Source organism: Nerophis ophidion, linkage group LG12 (assembly GCF_033978795.1).
Source record: "Nerophis ophidion isolate RoL-2023_Sa linkage group LG12, RoL_Noph_v1.0, whole genome shotgun sequence".
NCBI classification, from domain to species: Eukaryota; Metazoa; Chordata; class Actinopteri; order Syngnathiformes; family Syngnathidae; genus Nerophis; species Nerophis ophidion.
The window spans coordinates 33,071,152-33,088,843 of record NC_084622.1 but is presented as its reverse complement, the minus strand read 5'-3'; the positions used below and the strand labels follow the sequence as shown (position 1 = coordinate 33,088,843).

At 39.2% G+C, this 17,692-nt stretch overlaps 1 protein-coding gene across 1 annotated transcript in view; it reads right to left on the bottom strand.

The window, feature by feature from the left end:
* LOC133563815 (coiled-coil domain-containing protein 73-like) overlaps positions 1-16,638 on the bottom strand; it is a 30,907-nt gene extending 14,269 nt beyond the window's left edge. Inside the window, exons 1-7 of the mRNA XM_061918084.1 lie at positions 16,587-16,638; positions 13,756-13,833; positions 11,373-11,513; positions 5,896-5,967; positions 2,185-2,256; positions 1,580-1,615; positions 1,366-1,440 (exon numbers count right to left, since the gene is read on the bottom strand). Of these exons, the coding sequence (XP_061774068.1) occupies positions 1,366-1,440; positions 1,580-1,615; positions 2,185-2,256; positions 5,896-5,967; positions 11,373-11,513; positions 13,756-13,815 (456 nt within the window). The 5' untranslated portion in view covers positions 13,816-13,833; positions 16,587-16,638. The remainder of the gene's footprint in view (positions 1-1,365; positions 1,441-1,579; positions 1,616-2,184; positions 2,257-5,895; positions 5,968-11,372; positions 11,514-13,755; positions 13,834-16,586) is intronic.
* Positions 16,639-17,692: the final 1,054 nt, after the last annotated feature.

Below are 17,692 nucleotides of genomic sequence, written 5' to 3'. Positions count from 1 at the left end.
ACACATATAGAAAATGGATGGATGGATGGATATATATATATATATATACCATGGTTATCATTATTATCATGGTGTTTTTAAATGTGCTCAAAACTTTCTAAAATTACATTTATATTCATTGTGATCACTGTTCCCATGTGAAAGCATTAGTTTAAGCGTGATCAACGCACGTACGCACACACAGACTCACAGTTGAGCACAACATGGAATAAACAATAAAAAATAAACAGTTTTTTCCTTAAAATTTCCATTATAAGTTACTATACCATTCCTATAGACCAGGCATGGGCAAATTGCGGCCCGCTGACCTTTTACTATGGCCTGTAAAGCTTTTCAATCCGGCCTGCCGGGTGTCTCCAAATTTTTTTTTTTAAACCTTTTCTATCATATTTGGAGCCGTCAATATGATAAGCAGTGTATTTTTCAAGTTCCTTTAAGTCTTGAACAATAGAGAGTATTCCAATGGTTGGAATCTGCGCTTTTGAGTGATATACTGGTTATTACGGTAAGAAGCTGAGTGGGCGGGATTTGTTTACAAAAGCCATTCTGAGACGTGAGTGTCAGGGAGCGAGAGGGAAAGGACACGGATTTCCACAACAAAGTTCTGTTCTGTAGAAAAGTGATATTTTATGGATTATTATTAAATGGATCTGTTTGTGTTTTTGTCCTTTGTGTTCATGTTTTGCCATGTTGTATGCTTTTCGTTTTTTTTTTATTGTAAAAGATCGATATTGAGACGGTCCTCCGGAAAATAAAGAGGACAGACGTTCATATGTTTTAAATATTGAGTGACGTTTATTCAATGTCACGTTGTGACATTGATTTGACCATTTAAATTTGGTCATTTCCCAATCAACAACGTGGAGCCAACATTGAGCATTGATGTTGTCTCAATATACAAATACAATTATTTTGCAACGTTGTTTCAAAGGCAGTTTTAAAAGACATGTATATACAACCAACATTGTATCAATGTCTTGTGGGTGCTGGGAAGGGACTCACTGGACCGTGCCACAAGAATTAAGACAGCGGGGCCTCAATTTAGCCAAACAAAGCAGTTAATGTCTCCCTGATAGAATATCAAAAACGCCTCAATTGTCTCCTCATAACACGGCTGGTCGTTAAAGTGCATTCGCCCGTGAGGATGGCTGTTTGTCACCTCTGTGGTTTCAAGCCAGAGGACAAACACTTTGGGAGCCAGATTGGCTCAGACCTACTGCCCTCGCCTTAGCAAGGAGATTAACTTCTGTTTTATTTACAGGTCTGTTGTAAATCATTATTCTTAAAGCAAAATTGAGATAGATAAAGTCATAAATGTGATAAATGGATACATGGGTATATAGAGAAAGTGTGAGGTTTCAGTACCTGAAGCGACTTCAGTTCTTCTTTCAAGTTGCTAATCTCTTTCTCTTTTAACTCAGCCATGACCTTGTATCTCCCCTGTAATGTTGCAATATTTGTCCAAGTGTCAAAAAACAATAAATGGCAAAGCTAGGTGAAAAAGAATGTGCTCTGCAGCGAGAGTAAGTGAGATGAGAACATTACGGAAGGAAATTATCTGGGAGTGAGATGATCTTACCTTCTCTTCCTCTGTGTGTCTTATTGTTGCCTGTAACTTCAGAATAAAATATGGTGCAACTACAGTATAAGATTGTTGTTGCTTATACTATTATGTAATATTTCTGAGATTGGAAACCAATGCTGTTTTTTATCAGTTTGAAGGGACTTTAAGCTTTAGGACTAGCATGTTTGACCAATTTCAAAGGGGAACGGCAGGAAACCATCTATGAACAAAGCATGCAAATCAGCACTGGACATTCTGTTCAGTACAGAGATGTTTGTGGCCTTTTGTCCACCCTGATGCAATGGCTTCTGTTAGAAGACATCGTTATAGAATAATAAGTTAACATTTTTTGTTAACTTAAACAAATGAGCACTAAATGCAAAATGGACACTAGATCCCACAATTCTTCCTGCTTAAGTCTCCCTGCATAAGGTATTTTGCTTTGGATAGTCATCTAAATTCTCATTTAGCAGCAGCTATGTTTGTTTAATTCGCACCACCTTGCCATTGAGACAAAGTGCAACTTTTAAAACAGCAACATCTGGTTTGCAAACTCAGAAGGATAACTTCTGACATGGTTAATACGATATGGAAAAATACGTCAGTCATGACACGTGTACCTGCTTTTTGGTGTCAATGAGAGATTGTGCATGCTGGTTTTCCATTGTTTCTATTTGATGTTGTAAGGATTCCTGGCATGGTCAGAGACAAAAGCACAAAAAATAAATATCAAAAAGTAAACCATTAAAGAGGGATGTCCCGATCAACATTTTGGCCTCATATCCAATTTTCAGTCCAGATCCAATACTTGGACCATAGATGATAAAAATGTTTTTAGAGCAAGTACGGTAACTAAAGTAAAGACCATAACACATTTTTATAAAATGTATCTTAAATATATAATTTGATAGTATTTTTGTAAATCAGAAGATGCATCACATGTATGGTATTGAATCCTACATAAAAATGTTTAAAACAAAAAAAATTACTAATGCACAATGACTAAACAAAAGCAAAAATTATTACTGGTTTCTATTTAAATCATTTGGGTATTACCTTCAAAGCCTTCCTGTATCCAGAAACTTACTCCCTGAGTTTGTAACACTAACAAATCACCCACACAAAAAATGTGTTGTAATATTAACAAAAAAACAATAAATATTGATCTAATTACTTTAGTACCGCTTATATATCATACTAGGTATCAAGAGTATCAACATCTGAATCGATCTCCCCTACTTTTCATTGAAGCGTCTTGTTTTGTCCTGCTCGCTATGTGTGTAGCTTGCTTAGCCATTAATTTTCCTCTCGTCTTCCAGTGATAATATACGTGGAAGAATCTCTGTTTACTTTCTGCCTAGGTGGTGAGAATTGGTAACGTACAAGCGGTTTTTGGTTACAGGGTTACAGCTTGCTCTCAAATTTGACCCAGTGTTCTGCCAAGACACGCACGCACCCTTCTGCAATTCATGGAACTCCTGATAGTGTATAACAAGAAATCCAAAACTGTAATTGTGTCTCATTGGGCGTGCTTTCCTTACAAAGTAATCTTTCTGTCAGGGGGTGTTGTTGACGAACCCCAAGATGCAGAGAAGGCAGCAGGCATTGTGCTGGTAAACATGATTTAATTTAACACTAAAACAAGAACAAACAAAAGGGTACAAACAAAAGGCGCGCACAAGGCAGAGAACAAACTTGGCTATGTATAAAAACTAGCACAAAGGCTAACTGCGGACTGGAAATAAAAACACTTACTGTGACACGAAGGAACTATGACATGAGCAGAGTGAACAGAAGTAGACACAGCTACAACGATAATTATTAATGACATTGACAGGTAGTGGTGGCAATAATCCAGCACTGACTGGAGGGGAAAGCAGCCTTAAATAGTAGCTGGCTGATTGACGCCTGGTGTGGCCAGGTGCCAATCAGCCACAGCTGGGGAGACACAGCATTCAGGGAGACAAACAGGAAACGGACAAAATAAGAGCGCTGACAGGAAACAAAGACAAACGCAGAGGAAAAACTAAGACATGGCCAAACTGTCAGGGACAAGCCTGACAGTAGCCCCCCTTCCCATAACGGATACCAGACGTTCTAGAAAACCGATCCACCCCAAAAAAAACATCCAAAGTCACGGGGTGGGGTGGGGGGGTTGGAGGGAGGACAAGGAGGTGGACCGCCAGGCTAAGTGTCCCCGCAACCAGCAGGGAAGAGTCAGGTGGCGACGGCGTGTTGAACACCGCCGGAATTGGGGAGGCAGTCGCCCGTGAAACGACCACATCTGTGGCCGATAAGAGTATGGTGGCGCTCCCTGCTGGCCCACTGGACAGGAAGGTGGTGGCGCCCCTTGCTGTTGGCCCACCGGAGAGGATGGTGGTGGCGCCCCCTGCTGCTGGCCCGCCGGACAGGATGGTTGTGGCACCCCATGCTGCTGGCCCACCGGACAGGATGGTGGTGGCGCCATCTGCTGCTGGCCCACCGGAGAGGATGGTGGTGGTGCCCCCTACTGCAGACCCACCGGAGAGGATGGTGGTGGCGCCCCTTGCTGTTGGCCCACCGGAGAGGATGGTGGTGGCGCCCCCTGCTGCTGGCCCGCCGGACAGGATGGTGGTGGCACCCCATGCTGCTGGCCCACCGGACAGGATGGTGGTGGTGCCCCCTGCTGCAGACCCACCGGAGAGGATGGTGGTGGCGCCCCTTGCTGTTGGCCCACCGGAGAGGATGGTGGTGGCGCCCCCTGCTGCTGGCCCGCCGGACAGGATGGTTGTGGCACCCCATGCTGCTGGCCCACCGGACAGGATGGTGGTGGCGCCATCTGCTGCTGGCCCACCGGAGAGGATGGTGGTGGTGCCCCCTACTGCAGACCCACCGGAGAGGATGGTGGTGGCGCCCCTTGCTGTTGGCCCACCGGAGAGGATGGTGGTGGCGCCCCCTGCTGCTGGCCCGCCGGACAGGATGGTGGTGGCACCCCATGCTGCTGGCCCACCGGACAGGATGGTGGTGGAGCGCCCTGCTGCTGGCCCATCGGACAGGATAGTGGTGGCGCCCTCTGCTGCTGGCCCACCGGAGAGGATGGGTCTGGCGCCCCCCTGCTGCAGACCCACCGGACAGGATGGTGGTGGCGCCCCATGCTGCTGGCCCACCGGAAAGGATGGTGGTGGCGCCCCCTGCTGCTGGCCCACCGGAAAGGATGGTGGTGGCGCCCCCTGCTGCTGGCCCACCGGAAAGGATGGTGTTGGTGCCCCCTGCTGCTGGCCCACCGGAAATGATGGTGGCGTCCCTTGCTGCTGGCCCACCGGAGTGCGTGGTGGTGTCCCCTGCTGTTGGCCCACCGTAGTGCGTAGTGGTGCCCCTGACTGCTGGCCCACCGGACTGCATGGTAGTCGCGCCCCCTGCTGCTGGCCCACCGGAGAGGATGGTGGTGGCGCCCCCTGCTGCTGGCCCACCGGAGTGAATGGTGGCGTCTGCTGGCCCACCGGAGTGCTTGGTGGCATCTGCTGGCCCACTGGAGTGCATGGTGGCACCGTAGGTTGCAGACCCACCGGATATGATGGCGCCGTAGGTTGCACAGCCACTTGCATGAGGAGTAGCTGTGCCCCCTCAGCTGCACAGCTACTCATAGCCCCCCCCCTCAAGGGACGGATCCCAGATGTCCCCAGATAGGCCCAAAGACGACAGGGGTGGGTGGGAGAGGGCTTGAAAAGCGGCCAAACTTTTCTTCAAATTAGCCATATCTACTCCCGCTTTGTTAAGCCTCTCCACCATGGAAATCTCTGCGGGGTTCGTGTTAGGCTGGATTATTCTGTCAGGTTGAGTTTGAGACGAACCCCAAGATGCAGAGATGACGGCAGGCATTGAGCAGTAACACATAGTTTAATGTACAAAAGATAAAGAAAAAACACAAACCAGGAACCAGGAACGGACAAATTGGAAACAGGAACCAGCAAACAGGAACTAGGAACAAAAAGACGGAAAGCAGTCCACGGCATACAGGAACAGCGACAAGTAATAGCACGACATCAACAGGTATTAGCGACAATAATCCAGCACAGACCGGATGGGAAAGCAGATTCAAATAGCATCTGGCTGATTGACACCAGGTGTGTCCAAGTGCAAATCAGCCACAGCTGAGGGGACACAGCACTCAGGGAGACAAACAGGAAACAGAACCAAAACAAGAGCGCTGACAGAAAATACTACACACAAAGGAAAAACTAAAACACAACCAAACTGTCAGGGGCAAGCCTGACACTTTCACGTGAGTACAATCTTCGGTCACTTTAGTTACTGAGACACAACTGCAGTAGACCCACTGTAACTAACTTTACCTTCTCCCATTCCAGCTCCTGTTTCTCCAACACAACTTTACTGATCTGATCTTCGAATCGGCTTTCGGCATCCTGCATCATAGAAGGATTTATTTGAAAAAAGTTTAAACCGATGGAGTTCTCAAAACATACAATGTAAATAGCATTTTAACAAGAGTTGCAACCTTATTACACTCAAAAAGTTCTAAAATAAAGCAATTTTGTGTCAAAGTACATCTCATATGGACATAAGAAAAGAGAAAGAGAATCATTAAAAAGGAGAGATATCCTCTCTTTTTGCCACACAAACCGGGTTAATATCAATTCGTCTGGATGTCCATGTTACTTTTTATGTGTATGTGGGATCTGCTTAACTAGTTTAGCTTCAGTTAAATGATGCTACCAGCTCAGTGCTAAATAAAAGTTACCACCATTTTTTACTGAACCTGTTCATTCATTTGTGTTTATCCAAATAAATTCCAATGATTAACATTAATATTGAAAAAATAATATTTTACATAATAACAATAAAACATAATATTATTTAGAAACTGATCATTTATTCGGTCTCTCCTTTCATAATAAACACTACACATTCAAATATAATTTTTTTAATTTTGATACTTAAACATTTCATGTTTGATATAGTGTTGAATTTGAAGTTTAAATAAACCAAATTGCCGTACACAATAGGTTGTGTTGTTTGTTCTCAATAATGCTCAGGACCAACACTGATGACATCTCATGTTGAACCTCTCCCCCATGAACAACACACCAGCTGCCTTGACAGAAGCAGCCTGAGGAGGATCATACTTACTGCGGTAAACATGACTATAACAATAAAACTGAAATGGCAACAAACGGCTGACATCCCATTTTTGCTCCTCTAACCTTTAAGCACATTGAGGATGTGTTGTCAGGTATAATTAGTTTGCTTGAGGGTGGGAAGCATGTTTTCTTTTTTTTGCTTTTTAATAACAAACGAAATTTGTACTTTTTGGTCAAGGGCCAAATAGCTTCTCTGACCTCATTTCTGATGTAATGTGCATCACACCCAGATGGTTCTTTTCCAAATAGCCAAAAGAGACAGCTCTCTTTATGGTCAAGATAATAACAACTTTCTTCCTTTTCCAATTAAATGAATCTATTATTTAGGTTGTTAAATCCAGTGAGGAGGTCCAACAAGGCAGGCTATCTCTTCTGGCACAAATATCAGGCAGCGTGTAGCAAGTGATGCTTCCCCCAATGCAACCTCTTAAACAGGTCCTGTGATGATTTTCTTCTTCCATGACTTGTAAATCTTGTTACAGTGTCAAATGTGTTAAATAATGCCAAAATGTAAAATCTTAAGGCTTACTTATTTGGCCGTGGTTTAGATGCCCACGAGCGCCGTTTTGCAGCTTTTTTTTTTTTTTACAGTGGGCCATTTGTGATGTCAGAGATTGGCGGACATACTTATGTGGTGGTCCTCGTATATACTCTCTGATATGCCGAGAATGCTGCCTGCAGCCTCCTGTGTTAATCCTTCTCGTCTGATGCCATTCTGCCTCCTCTGAATATTTCTGTGTTTATTTCTTCACAACATTTCTACATTGGACTGTTTTGTCAAAATGAGTCAGTACAAGGTTGGATTAACAAGTAACCTCCCTAGGAAAAAGATGGTGCGATTGCGAAATTTCTACCTGTTTTGAGGGAACGTAAGAGAAGGAAGAGATAGGATTAAGTTATTAAATTATTTTCATCTAATTGTGGCATCCCTATAATTACACCGACTTACAACATGCAGTAAAATAAATGCTGATAAATGCAGCTTGTTTGGATGTGGCATTGAGCGCCACACAAAGTGTACATCATGTTATGACCGGTGAATCTTTATTTTTATGAAGTTTATTTTCCACCTTGTCTGGAAAAAAAAGTGATGATGTTTTTCTGCAAGATATATATATTTGATGTGTACATTTTCAAAAGATACTGTACATTATGATACTTTAGCAGCGGGTCGGGCATGGAGGGTTTCATTTGCAAACTAATGGGAATGCCTCCACACATGAACCAGGTTCACGCAAAAAGTAGGTTACAAAAGTGACTGTGGCGCAAAATGTATTCAAAATTTACACCAAAGCATATTCCAATTAGGGCTGGGCGATATTGCCTTTTTTTAATATTGCAATATTTTTAGGCTATATCGCGATATACGATATATATTACGATATTTTGCCTTGGCCTTGAATGAACACTTGATGCATATAATCACAGCAGTATGATGATTATATGTGTATACATTAAAACATTCTTGTTCATACAGCATTAATATATGCTACTTTTAAACTTTTATGCAGAGATGGAAATCACAACTAAGTCAATTGACCAAAATTGTATTTATTAAAGTTATTAAGCAATGGCACAAACATTCAAGTCATTTCCAAAAAATAAAGTGCAAGATTGTCAGAGACATTTTAAGTGTCAAATAAAAATGAGCTGCATATTAGGAAATCAAATAGTATTCGTCCTTCACTATGTTATGTTACTACGATTATGAAATTCTCTTCATTCTCTAGCGACTGACTTTTCAAATGATGCTACATATTAGCAGTAATGCTACTTTTTATAGCAACGCTATTGCCCCACACTTGACATATTACTGTTGTCTGTTCGACATATCCCCACTTGAAGCCGAACCACGGCCAGACAATGGAAACCCTGCTGTTTTTATTGGGAATTAAGTCTTCCTTCATTTGTTACCAGATTCGCACCTTCTTTCTCTCATACGGCTATGTTAGCAGCTAACGTAGCCCAGAATGCTACCTCTCTGCTCTGCGAGGGCGGACACGTATGTGACGTATGACGTGACAGTTTGTGACGTATGTAAGAATGTGCGCCTGCTTGTTTGTGAGAAGGAAAGACAGGAAAGAGCGAGAAGAGCCTGAAGTGTACGCCCGCAGCTAAAAGCAACTGCGTGAGAACGTATACTCGAATATTACGATATAGTCATTTTCTATATCGCACAGAGACAAACTCGCGATATATTGTATATATCGAGATATCACCCAGCCCAAATTCCAATACATATTTTCTAGACCACAAGGAAGTGTGTTGAATGTAGGTTAGAATTGTCATAGGTCTCCTTTAAGTAAACAATCTATGTTCTGGAATGATGCATGTTCATTTTCTGCTTTATGGTTCTCATCATTTTTATTCTGTTTTCCGTCACTGCTAACCTTCTGTGGTGGCATAGCAACAAACACAGACAGAGGCCAAGAAAACACATGATACACTTGTGATATTCTTGATATTAGGTCGTTGAAGTTGAAAAATGAAGGTTAATATGGGAAAAAACAATATCCCCTTCAATTATTGTCAGTGTCCACTTAATTATATTTAATTAAAAAAAAAAAAAAATTCTCACTTTCGGATTTTCTCTGTCAGAGGTTGCCACAGCAAGTCAATAGAATGAATGGTTTTAGCCTAGTTTTAAACAATGTACCCTTTCTGACGTAACCCTAACCGGGAATCGAACTCATGCCGTCTACCATGAAAGGCAGAAGTGTGTACCATTACACCGACAGGGTTAAACACCTTTAGAATTGCATTTTACAGGTGTAATTTATGAAGCAGGCCATAATTATAGCTTGGTTGACTGATTTTCCTTTTTTTTAAATACCGTATTTCCTTGAATTGTCGCCGGGTATATAGTATGCGCCTGCCTTGAATTACTGCCGGGTCAAACTCGTTTCGTAAAATAATTAGCGCATGCTTAGCATTACCGCCCTGCGATGAGGTGGCGACTTGTCCGGGGTGTACGCCCCCTTTCGCCCGATTGTAGCTGAGATAGGCGCCAGCGCCACCCGCGACCCCAAAAGGGAATAAGCGGTATAAAATGGATGGGTGGATGGGCTTCACATTACCGCCGGGTCAAACTCGTTTCGCAAAATATTATTTTTATTAGCGCATGTCTAGAATTTCCGCCGGGTAAGACCCGTTTCGCAAAATAATTAGCATATGCCTAGAATTTCCGCAGGGTCAAACTCGTGATGTCACGAGTGCCACTTCACCTGTCATAATTTTCAAAATGGAGGAGGCTGATTTCAGTAATTTGAAATCGCATAAAGGGAAGAAGTTTAAGAGCTGTTCAGTAGGATTTAAGGTCCAAGCTATTGAATATGCTGAAAAGAACAGTAAGCAGCTATGTTTTATTAATATACCATAGCAGCGTGTGTCAAATATGAGTCATTAAATTACTCCCACCTCCTGGTGGTAGAGGGCGCTAGTGATCCTTCCTGCGACTACTCGGCTGCAGAAGAAGTGACAACAAGCAGCAAGAGTGAGCAGCGATCGTTTATTTTTTCCTCTCTCTTGCGCTTTTGACATGGAGGATTACATATCTAAAATAAGACAGTTTTCCAAACTGGACTTTCAATCGAAGTAGGAGGTAATAAAGGAAGATCTCCATTGAGACAGAGAGACTTTTAAAACTGAAGAAAGATAAGGAAGACTTCTATAAACAAGTTATCGATGCTTTTGATTAGAAGGAGCTGCGCATGGACTTCATTTATAAGTTAAACGTAAGACCATAATAACATTTTTTAACTAAATGTGCTTTTCATGATGGTATCCTTACATCAAATTCAAATTCATAAGCGCAAGCCTAAATGCACCGCATGCCTTTGGTAAGCGCCGGAGTGAGAAGAAGTTTTAAAATAAATAGCGCATGCTTGCCTTTACTGCATGCCTTTGGTAAACGCCGGAGTGAGAAGAGGTTTTAAATTAATTAGCGCCCCGGCAGCAATTCAAGGAAATACAGCAGCTTAAATGATGTGTTGATTTTGTGGTGTATTTGAATCACATTAAATGGTATAGTCTGGGGGAAATGGGACATTTGGAAATTAGTTTTTAAATTAAGCTGATTGAGGCATGCAAAAGACTCACAGGATTTGTTGAAGTCTTGTAACATATGCTGCTATTTTACATGACATCACACATGATACCTTTTAGACTTCTATAGGAGGAATATAACTCCGAAAAATTTTAGTTGAATTTAAAATTTTACAATCCTCACAGCATTAAACTGTACAGGTTGCATTGTAATACAAAACGTTTTTTAATGTAGACATAGAATATCATTCCTTTTTACACTCATCATGAACATGCCACAATTTGGTCTGGCGGGCAAAGCTTCCCGGTGGGAACTCAGAGCAAGGAAGAAGCATCAAGCAGCTCTTTATTACAGCTTGTTAAGTAAAATCGAAAAATACATTCCTATATTATTTAGAACGTATGTTAGTGTTAATGTGCCCAATAAATGGCTAGCAAACCAGTCCAGAATGTAGACATTTATATGGGATAAACTCTTGCCCATTGGTACCCTGAACAGGATGACCGGTATACAAAAGGATAAATAAATGTTGGTATAAAATTACATCATGATTTAAAAAAAACAAAAAGGTTTAGATTTCATTCCAAACATACATGGAAAAAAAAAATGTCATCTTCTACTGTACCCTTCGAATGTGCAGCTCCTCAACAGCCTCAAGTAGATGTGTTTTAAATTCCAGCAACTGCAGTAAAACGGTTCCTCCACTTTCTACTTGACAAGGGTTGTTTAAAGGTGACCTTTCCTGAGGCGTTGCTGCTCCACTGACCTAATTGAACATAATTATGACATTATTATTAATTAAACAGTACTTTATCTGATACACCTAAAAGAGTGACAGTCCTATAATTAAAAAAAAACTTCTCTTACAGATTGGTACCTGTTTTTGTGTATTTGGGATCTGCATAAGTCCAGAAAATTAGAAATAAAACCATGGAAGCATGGTGGAGATATTTATAAAACAATCTTCCTTTAAACAAGCAGTTTGGAATTTGCCCAATTTGTGACATTATTCCCATTGGTGACATCAGCGGATACCTACATCAGGGTTTCCTTCTAATGCAATTGAATGTGGAGCGTCGCCACAGCATTTTATATACCGCCAGACCATGAAAATAAGATGTTTGTTTTTTTTAACTTGAAAAAAAATCAAATTAATTTAACATATTGTATGTAGCTCCCAGGAGAAATCACACAGAGGTTGACGATATTTTTTACTTTTATTACCAATCTTATAAAAACAAACGGCACAATTCCAACAGGTTTTACCTCCCGTGCAAACACTATGTCCGCGTTTCTCCCGACATACAACAATACTTTCCCATTCTCCACTAATCACTTTTCAGGCACGGAAAGTGTGTTTGCAAATATGTGGAAAACCAACATCTAATCCAAACCACACAAACATATAGCACTAGTAGGACATTACAGAAAACTTGACCACCGAAAAAAAGACTTTGATTACCAAAAACAGTGCTGCCGAAACCAGATGTAAACAAGACGCACGCCATTGTCTAGAATATCACAGTCCTTGCACAAATATTTAACATACTTTTTTTTACCTACATGCAAACCATTAATGTCAAAGCAATGGGTCAAAAAACATTGGCGTTACCAGCTGTAGCTGAAGTAAACCTCTTGGTGCACGTTTTATTTCAACAAGATGGTATTAGTACTATTAAGATGTACCATGAGCGGGCAGCATTCAGCAGCTGAATCTACCCCTGCATGTGTACTACTATTTTTTTTGCACTACACAGCCGTTAGCATGTACCCCATTTGCGTACTATTGTTCATAAAAAACTAATTATCGGTTTTAATGCTACCTTAGCATTTTACGCCTTTAATTATAACCACGTTGGTTGTGTTGCTGCTGTGTCGTGCAAAAAACTTGGGAATTAATGACCACATTGTCAAAAAGCATGTTTTTGTTTTCAGTTTCTAACACACTCCAATTCATTATTAAAGTTATCAAATGAACTTGTTGATAGGCTCTGGCTGATGGTCAATAATTAAATTAATCGAACAACGTATGAAAATGAACTTGATGACTTTGAAAAATTGCCATGTTTGTGTGCGTTTGTTTTCTTTGTGTCTTGCTTCCAAAGAGGCAGCAAGAGGTTTCACGGTGTGCATAACTATCAGCACGTGAGGCTGTTTGTTTAATAGCAGAATTAAATGAACGGCGTGAACCATCAAGTCAGTCATCCACAATGTTTGTCTCTGTGAGTGGAGGCGGGACTGCTGGCTTCCAACACCTAGTCACTGGTGAAAAGCACTTCAAGGAAAAAGATGACTGTCCCATTGTGGAAATATTTTGGCGTCAAGCCAAATGAGCAAGATGAGCCTATCAACATGGACAAACGAGTCAGAATACCCAATTTGTTGGAATGTGATGGCAAAAAAAACATCAAACACACCACCCGAACCAGTTTTTCCAATTGAGGAAATAACAGCACTTCAAGATGTTCAATATCTATTGAAGTGCAATTTTGGCTAACAGGTTGACAGAAGATTGCATTTTTAATGTTTGCTTACTTATTAAGGATAATTAGTTATTCAATAGTTATTGAATAGTTGTTGAACTTCCAATAACAATTGTAAAACATACTAATAAAAAATAGAAGTTTATTGCCTTTGAAAGGGTTATTTGTATTATCATTATTGTATTACATAGTATTATTACATTAGTGCTTAAATTGGTCTCAAAGTAATGCTGACAATAAGATTTTTTATCAAAAATAATTTGTGGGACAATATATTATCCATGTTATCGGCCCTACACATTGGTTTTTCAAATTTAGAAAATAAGAAAGTATCTTTAATTATTGACAATTATTAACAATTATTAAATTTTCCTGAAGGAATCAATAAAGTACTATCTATCTATCTATCTTTGCTGTTTAGGACAATTCACACGACAACTAAAGCACTAACAATAGTAACATTTTAATCATATTTAATCAGATATTTTAATAAGACCTGCAGGTGAGGGAGTGATACCAACTTACAGCGACACTGGGTGATAGAGCTCTACAATCCACACTGTGGTCCATTACGCTGCTCTTCATGACCAAGACTGCTCTCCCCTGTTAACAGAACAAGCTTAGATGTTTAATAAGATCTCAATTATGTGCCGTAATTACTTAGTTGTCTGCAATTGCTATTAATGCTAAATTCTTAAATTAGAAATATGTCTGCACATTAAATTTTCATCATGTTATTCAATCACTACAATCTTCTTTGTTTTATACCATTTCCACTGAAGTGACAGGAGAACACTTTGATAACCAATTTAGATTGAAATGAACCAGCCCACTGACAATAATATGGGGTCAAGGCAATAACACTGAATGTTTTTTTTAATTATCTATGTTATTTAATCGGAACCATAGAACCGCATCTGTCCATGTAATCAAACTGACTCACGCACACACACACTGAAAATAGTATTAGTGGGAGGTTTTCTCTAACCACTGATGAGACCTTTTTTTTCGCATTTGGTATCAATAATGTCGGGGGATTGAATGGTCACTGCTAGATTTGGCCAGTATATGAATACAACATTTTGACCCCACGCAGAGGAAGGAAGGAGTGTGACGTTATGTCTTAGAGTTGTGTATGCATCTTATTACACGTATACGTGTGTGTGTGTATGTGTGTGTGAGTGTGTGTGTGACACGATGAGTGTGTAAACCACATTCTCTGTCTACTAAAACACAGTTGAGCAGGTATTAACCGCCATCTCTAAGACATAAAAAGACATACTAAAATCCCTCTTCTAAGAATAGAAAACATTTTTATCAAGTAATTAGTCACTAAATTTCTTTTGATTACTGCGATACCCTACATTCCTATTTTACAGCATGGATTCCCACTTCAGCTATAAACAATGATGGCATTGTACAGCTGTGCTATGCTCTAATTTAACTTAAAACCTTTTAACTGTCTCACACAGGTGCATTGCAATGAATTACAATACAGTGTGAAAATGATTAGATTTCAGGGGTTCAATTCGGACAAAGAAACCAAATAAACTCTCAGGGAATTTTTTCCAGTGTATCTACTGCCAATAGTGAGAAACACTAGTTCACAATATTGAACCTTTCAGCATTTCATTTATTTAGTTCAGTTTAGTTTTAGTTTATTTCAAACATGCATACAATACAATCTAATTCATTACAATTTTCGAGTTGCTTCATTACAGCACGTCCGCAAAGGTGTAGGAAGAAGCAGAGGTAATTTAATCCTACCCCTTTTCATACCATAGCAATTTTTATCCTGTTTTCTTGTTCTCTGTGACATAACAGTGAACAAATACATATTTAAAAAAAATAATATAACATTGTAAGTAAACAAATATTAAATACATAAATTATTTTTGTTTCAGGGCTTCACGGTGGAAGAGGGGTTAGTGTGTCTGCCTCACAATACGAAGGTCCTGCAGTCCTGGGTTCAAATCCAGGCTCGGGATCTTTCTGTGTGGAGTTTGCATGTCCTCCCCGTGAATGCGTGGGTTCCCTCCGGGTACTCCGGCTTCCTCCCACTTCCAAAAACATGCACCTGGGGATAGGTTGATTGGCAACACTAAATTGGCCCTAGTGTGTGAATGTGAGTGTGAATGTTGTCTGTCTATCTGTGTTGGCCCTGCGATGACGTGGCGACTTGTCCAGGGTGTACCCCGCCTTCCGCCCGATTGTAGCTGAGATAGGCGCCAGCGCCCCCCGCGACCCCAAAAGGGAATAAGCGTTAGAAAATGGATGGATGGATTTTTGTTTCAATATAAAAATAAATAAATAAAGGGTTCAAGATGTTCATCATAATTCTTGTTCTGTGTACTTTGTGAACACCTGTAGTTTGAACAGTCTCTTAAACTGAAACATATTGGTGCTTTGTTTGATTTTTTTGGTTAATCCATTCCATAATTTAATTCTACATAGCGATATGCTAAAGGTTTTAAATGTTGTATGAGCATACAAATGTTTTAAATTAGATTTTCCTCTAAGGTTATATTTCTCCTCTTTTGTTGAGAAGAATGGTTGTACATTCTTGGGGAGCAGGTTATAGTTTGCTTTCTACATCATTTTAGCTGTTTGCAAATGCACCTTGTCGTTGAATTTCAATATTTATGATTCAATTAACTAAGCGTTTATGTGTTTATGAGGTTGTTGTTGTTTTTTAATCACCTGTAAGCTATAATCGTCAAAAAGGTTAAGATATACATCCTGGAAGTATTTCACTGTGTGTAGTTAATCCAAATTAAATGTTTCTTTTTAAATGTAAGAACTTATTGAGACGCACATGTAAATAACAAACTGAATCATATTCGTACATACTGTAAAGTAAATCTGCAATGAGATGGCTACTTGTCCAGGGTGTACACCGCCTTCCGCCCGTTTGTAGCTGAGATAGACCCCGAAGGGAATAAGCGGTAGGAAATGGATGGATGTAAAGTAAATGTTACAAGGAGGCATTATTGAAAATATAAGCATTCCAACAGAAAAAACTTTGTGATGTACTATAGATTTGATCCATATATTTTATCACCAATGATAAATGACTCCTAAAATAAACACAATGCAAATGATACTTATTTAATTAATGTACTAGGTTAAAATGTTATCCATAGTCTATAATTGAATTAAATAACCCCCTAAACAGCTAGTTAGCATTAGCCAAACGTTGCTAACCGAATGTTAATGTTTGCTAGCATGACTCATTAATTTGCCAACAAATATTTTGTCGCCATCAATATTAGCTGATAAATGCTACAAATGGATGAAATCCTATAATGTAATATGTATGAGGGTAAAAATAAATTTCGATAACATTACCTACCTACCTTTAAAAATATGTTAAAACCAAACACAATCAACCACAGCCAGCCTCTCACTAGCCACACATACGGGTACTTTCTTCTATTTTATAATGCAGTGGTTCTCAAATGGGGGTACGCGTACCCCTGGGGGTACTTGAAGGAATGCCAGGGGGTACGTGAGATTTTTTTTTAAATATTCTAAAAATTGCAACAATTCAAAAATCCTTTATAAATATATTTATTGAATAATAATTCCACAAAATATGAATGTAAGTTAATAAACTGTGAGAAAGAAAATACAACAATCCAATATTCAGTTTTGAAAACTAGATTTTCTGTGGACATGTACCATAAATATTGATGTTAAAGATTTGGTTTTTTGTGGAGAAATGTTTAGAATTAAGTTCATGAATCCAGATGGATCTCTATTACAATCCCCAAAGAGGGAACTTCAAGTTGATAATTACTTCTATGTGTAGAAATCTTTATTTATAATTAAATCACTTGTTTATTTTTCAACAAGTTTTTAGTTATTTGTATATCTTTTTTTCCAAATAGTTAAAGAAAGACCACTACAAATGAGCAATATTTTGCCAATTATCTCTTTTTTTCAACCAAAAATGCTTTGCTCTGATTAGGGGGTACTTGAATTAAAAAAAAAAATTCACAGGGGCTACATCACTAAAAAAAAGGGTTGAGAACCACTGATATAATGTATAATAGATACAGAATTTATTACAAAAAAGTTGCCAGTAAGGGTGTATATATATATATATATATATATATATATATATATATATATATATATGTATATATATATATATATATATATATATATATATATATATATATATACATATATACATATATATATATATATATATATATATATATATATGTATATATATATATATATATATATATATATATATATACATATATATATATATACATAATACAAAAAAGGTGCCAGTGAACTTTTCCAAGATATAAGGCATCATGAAAATATTCACCCACCCATCCATTTTTACCGCTTGTCCCTTGAAAATGTTCAATAATAGTCAAATAAAAAATACGATGAAAAAAATATATTGTTTGTATACGAATGAATATATACGTTTTAAAATAAT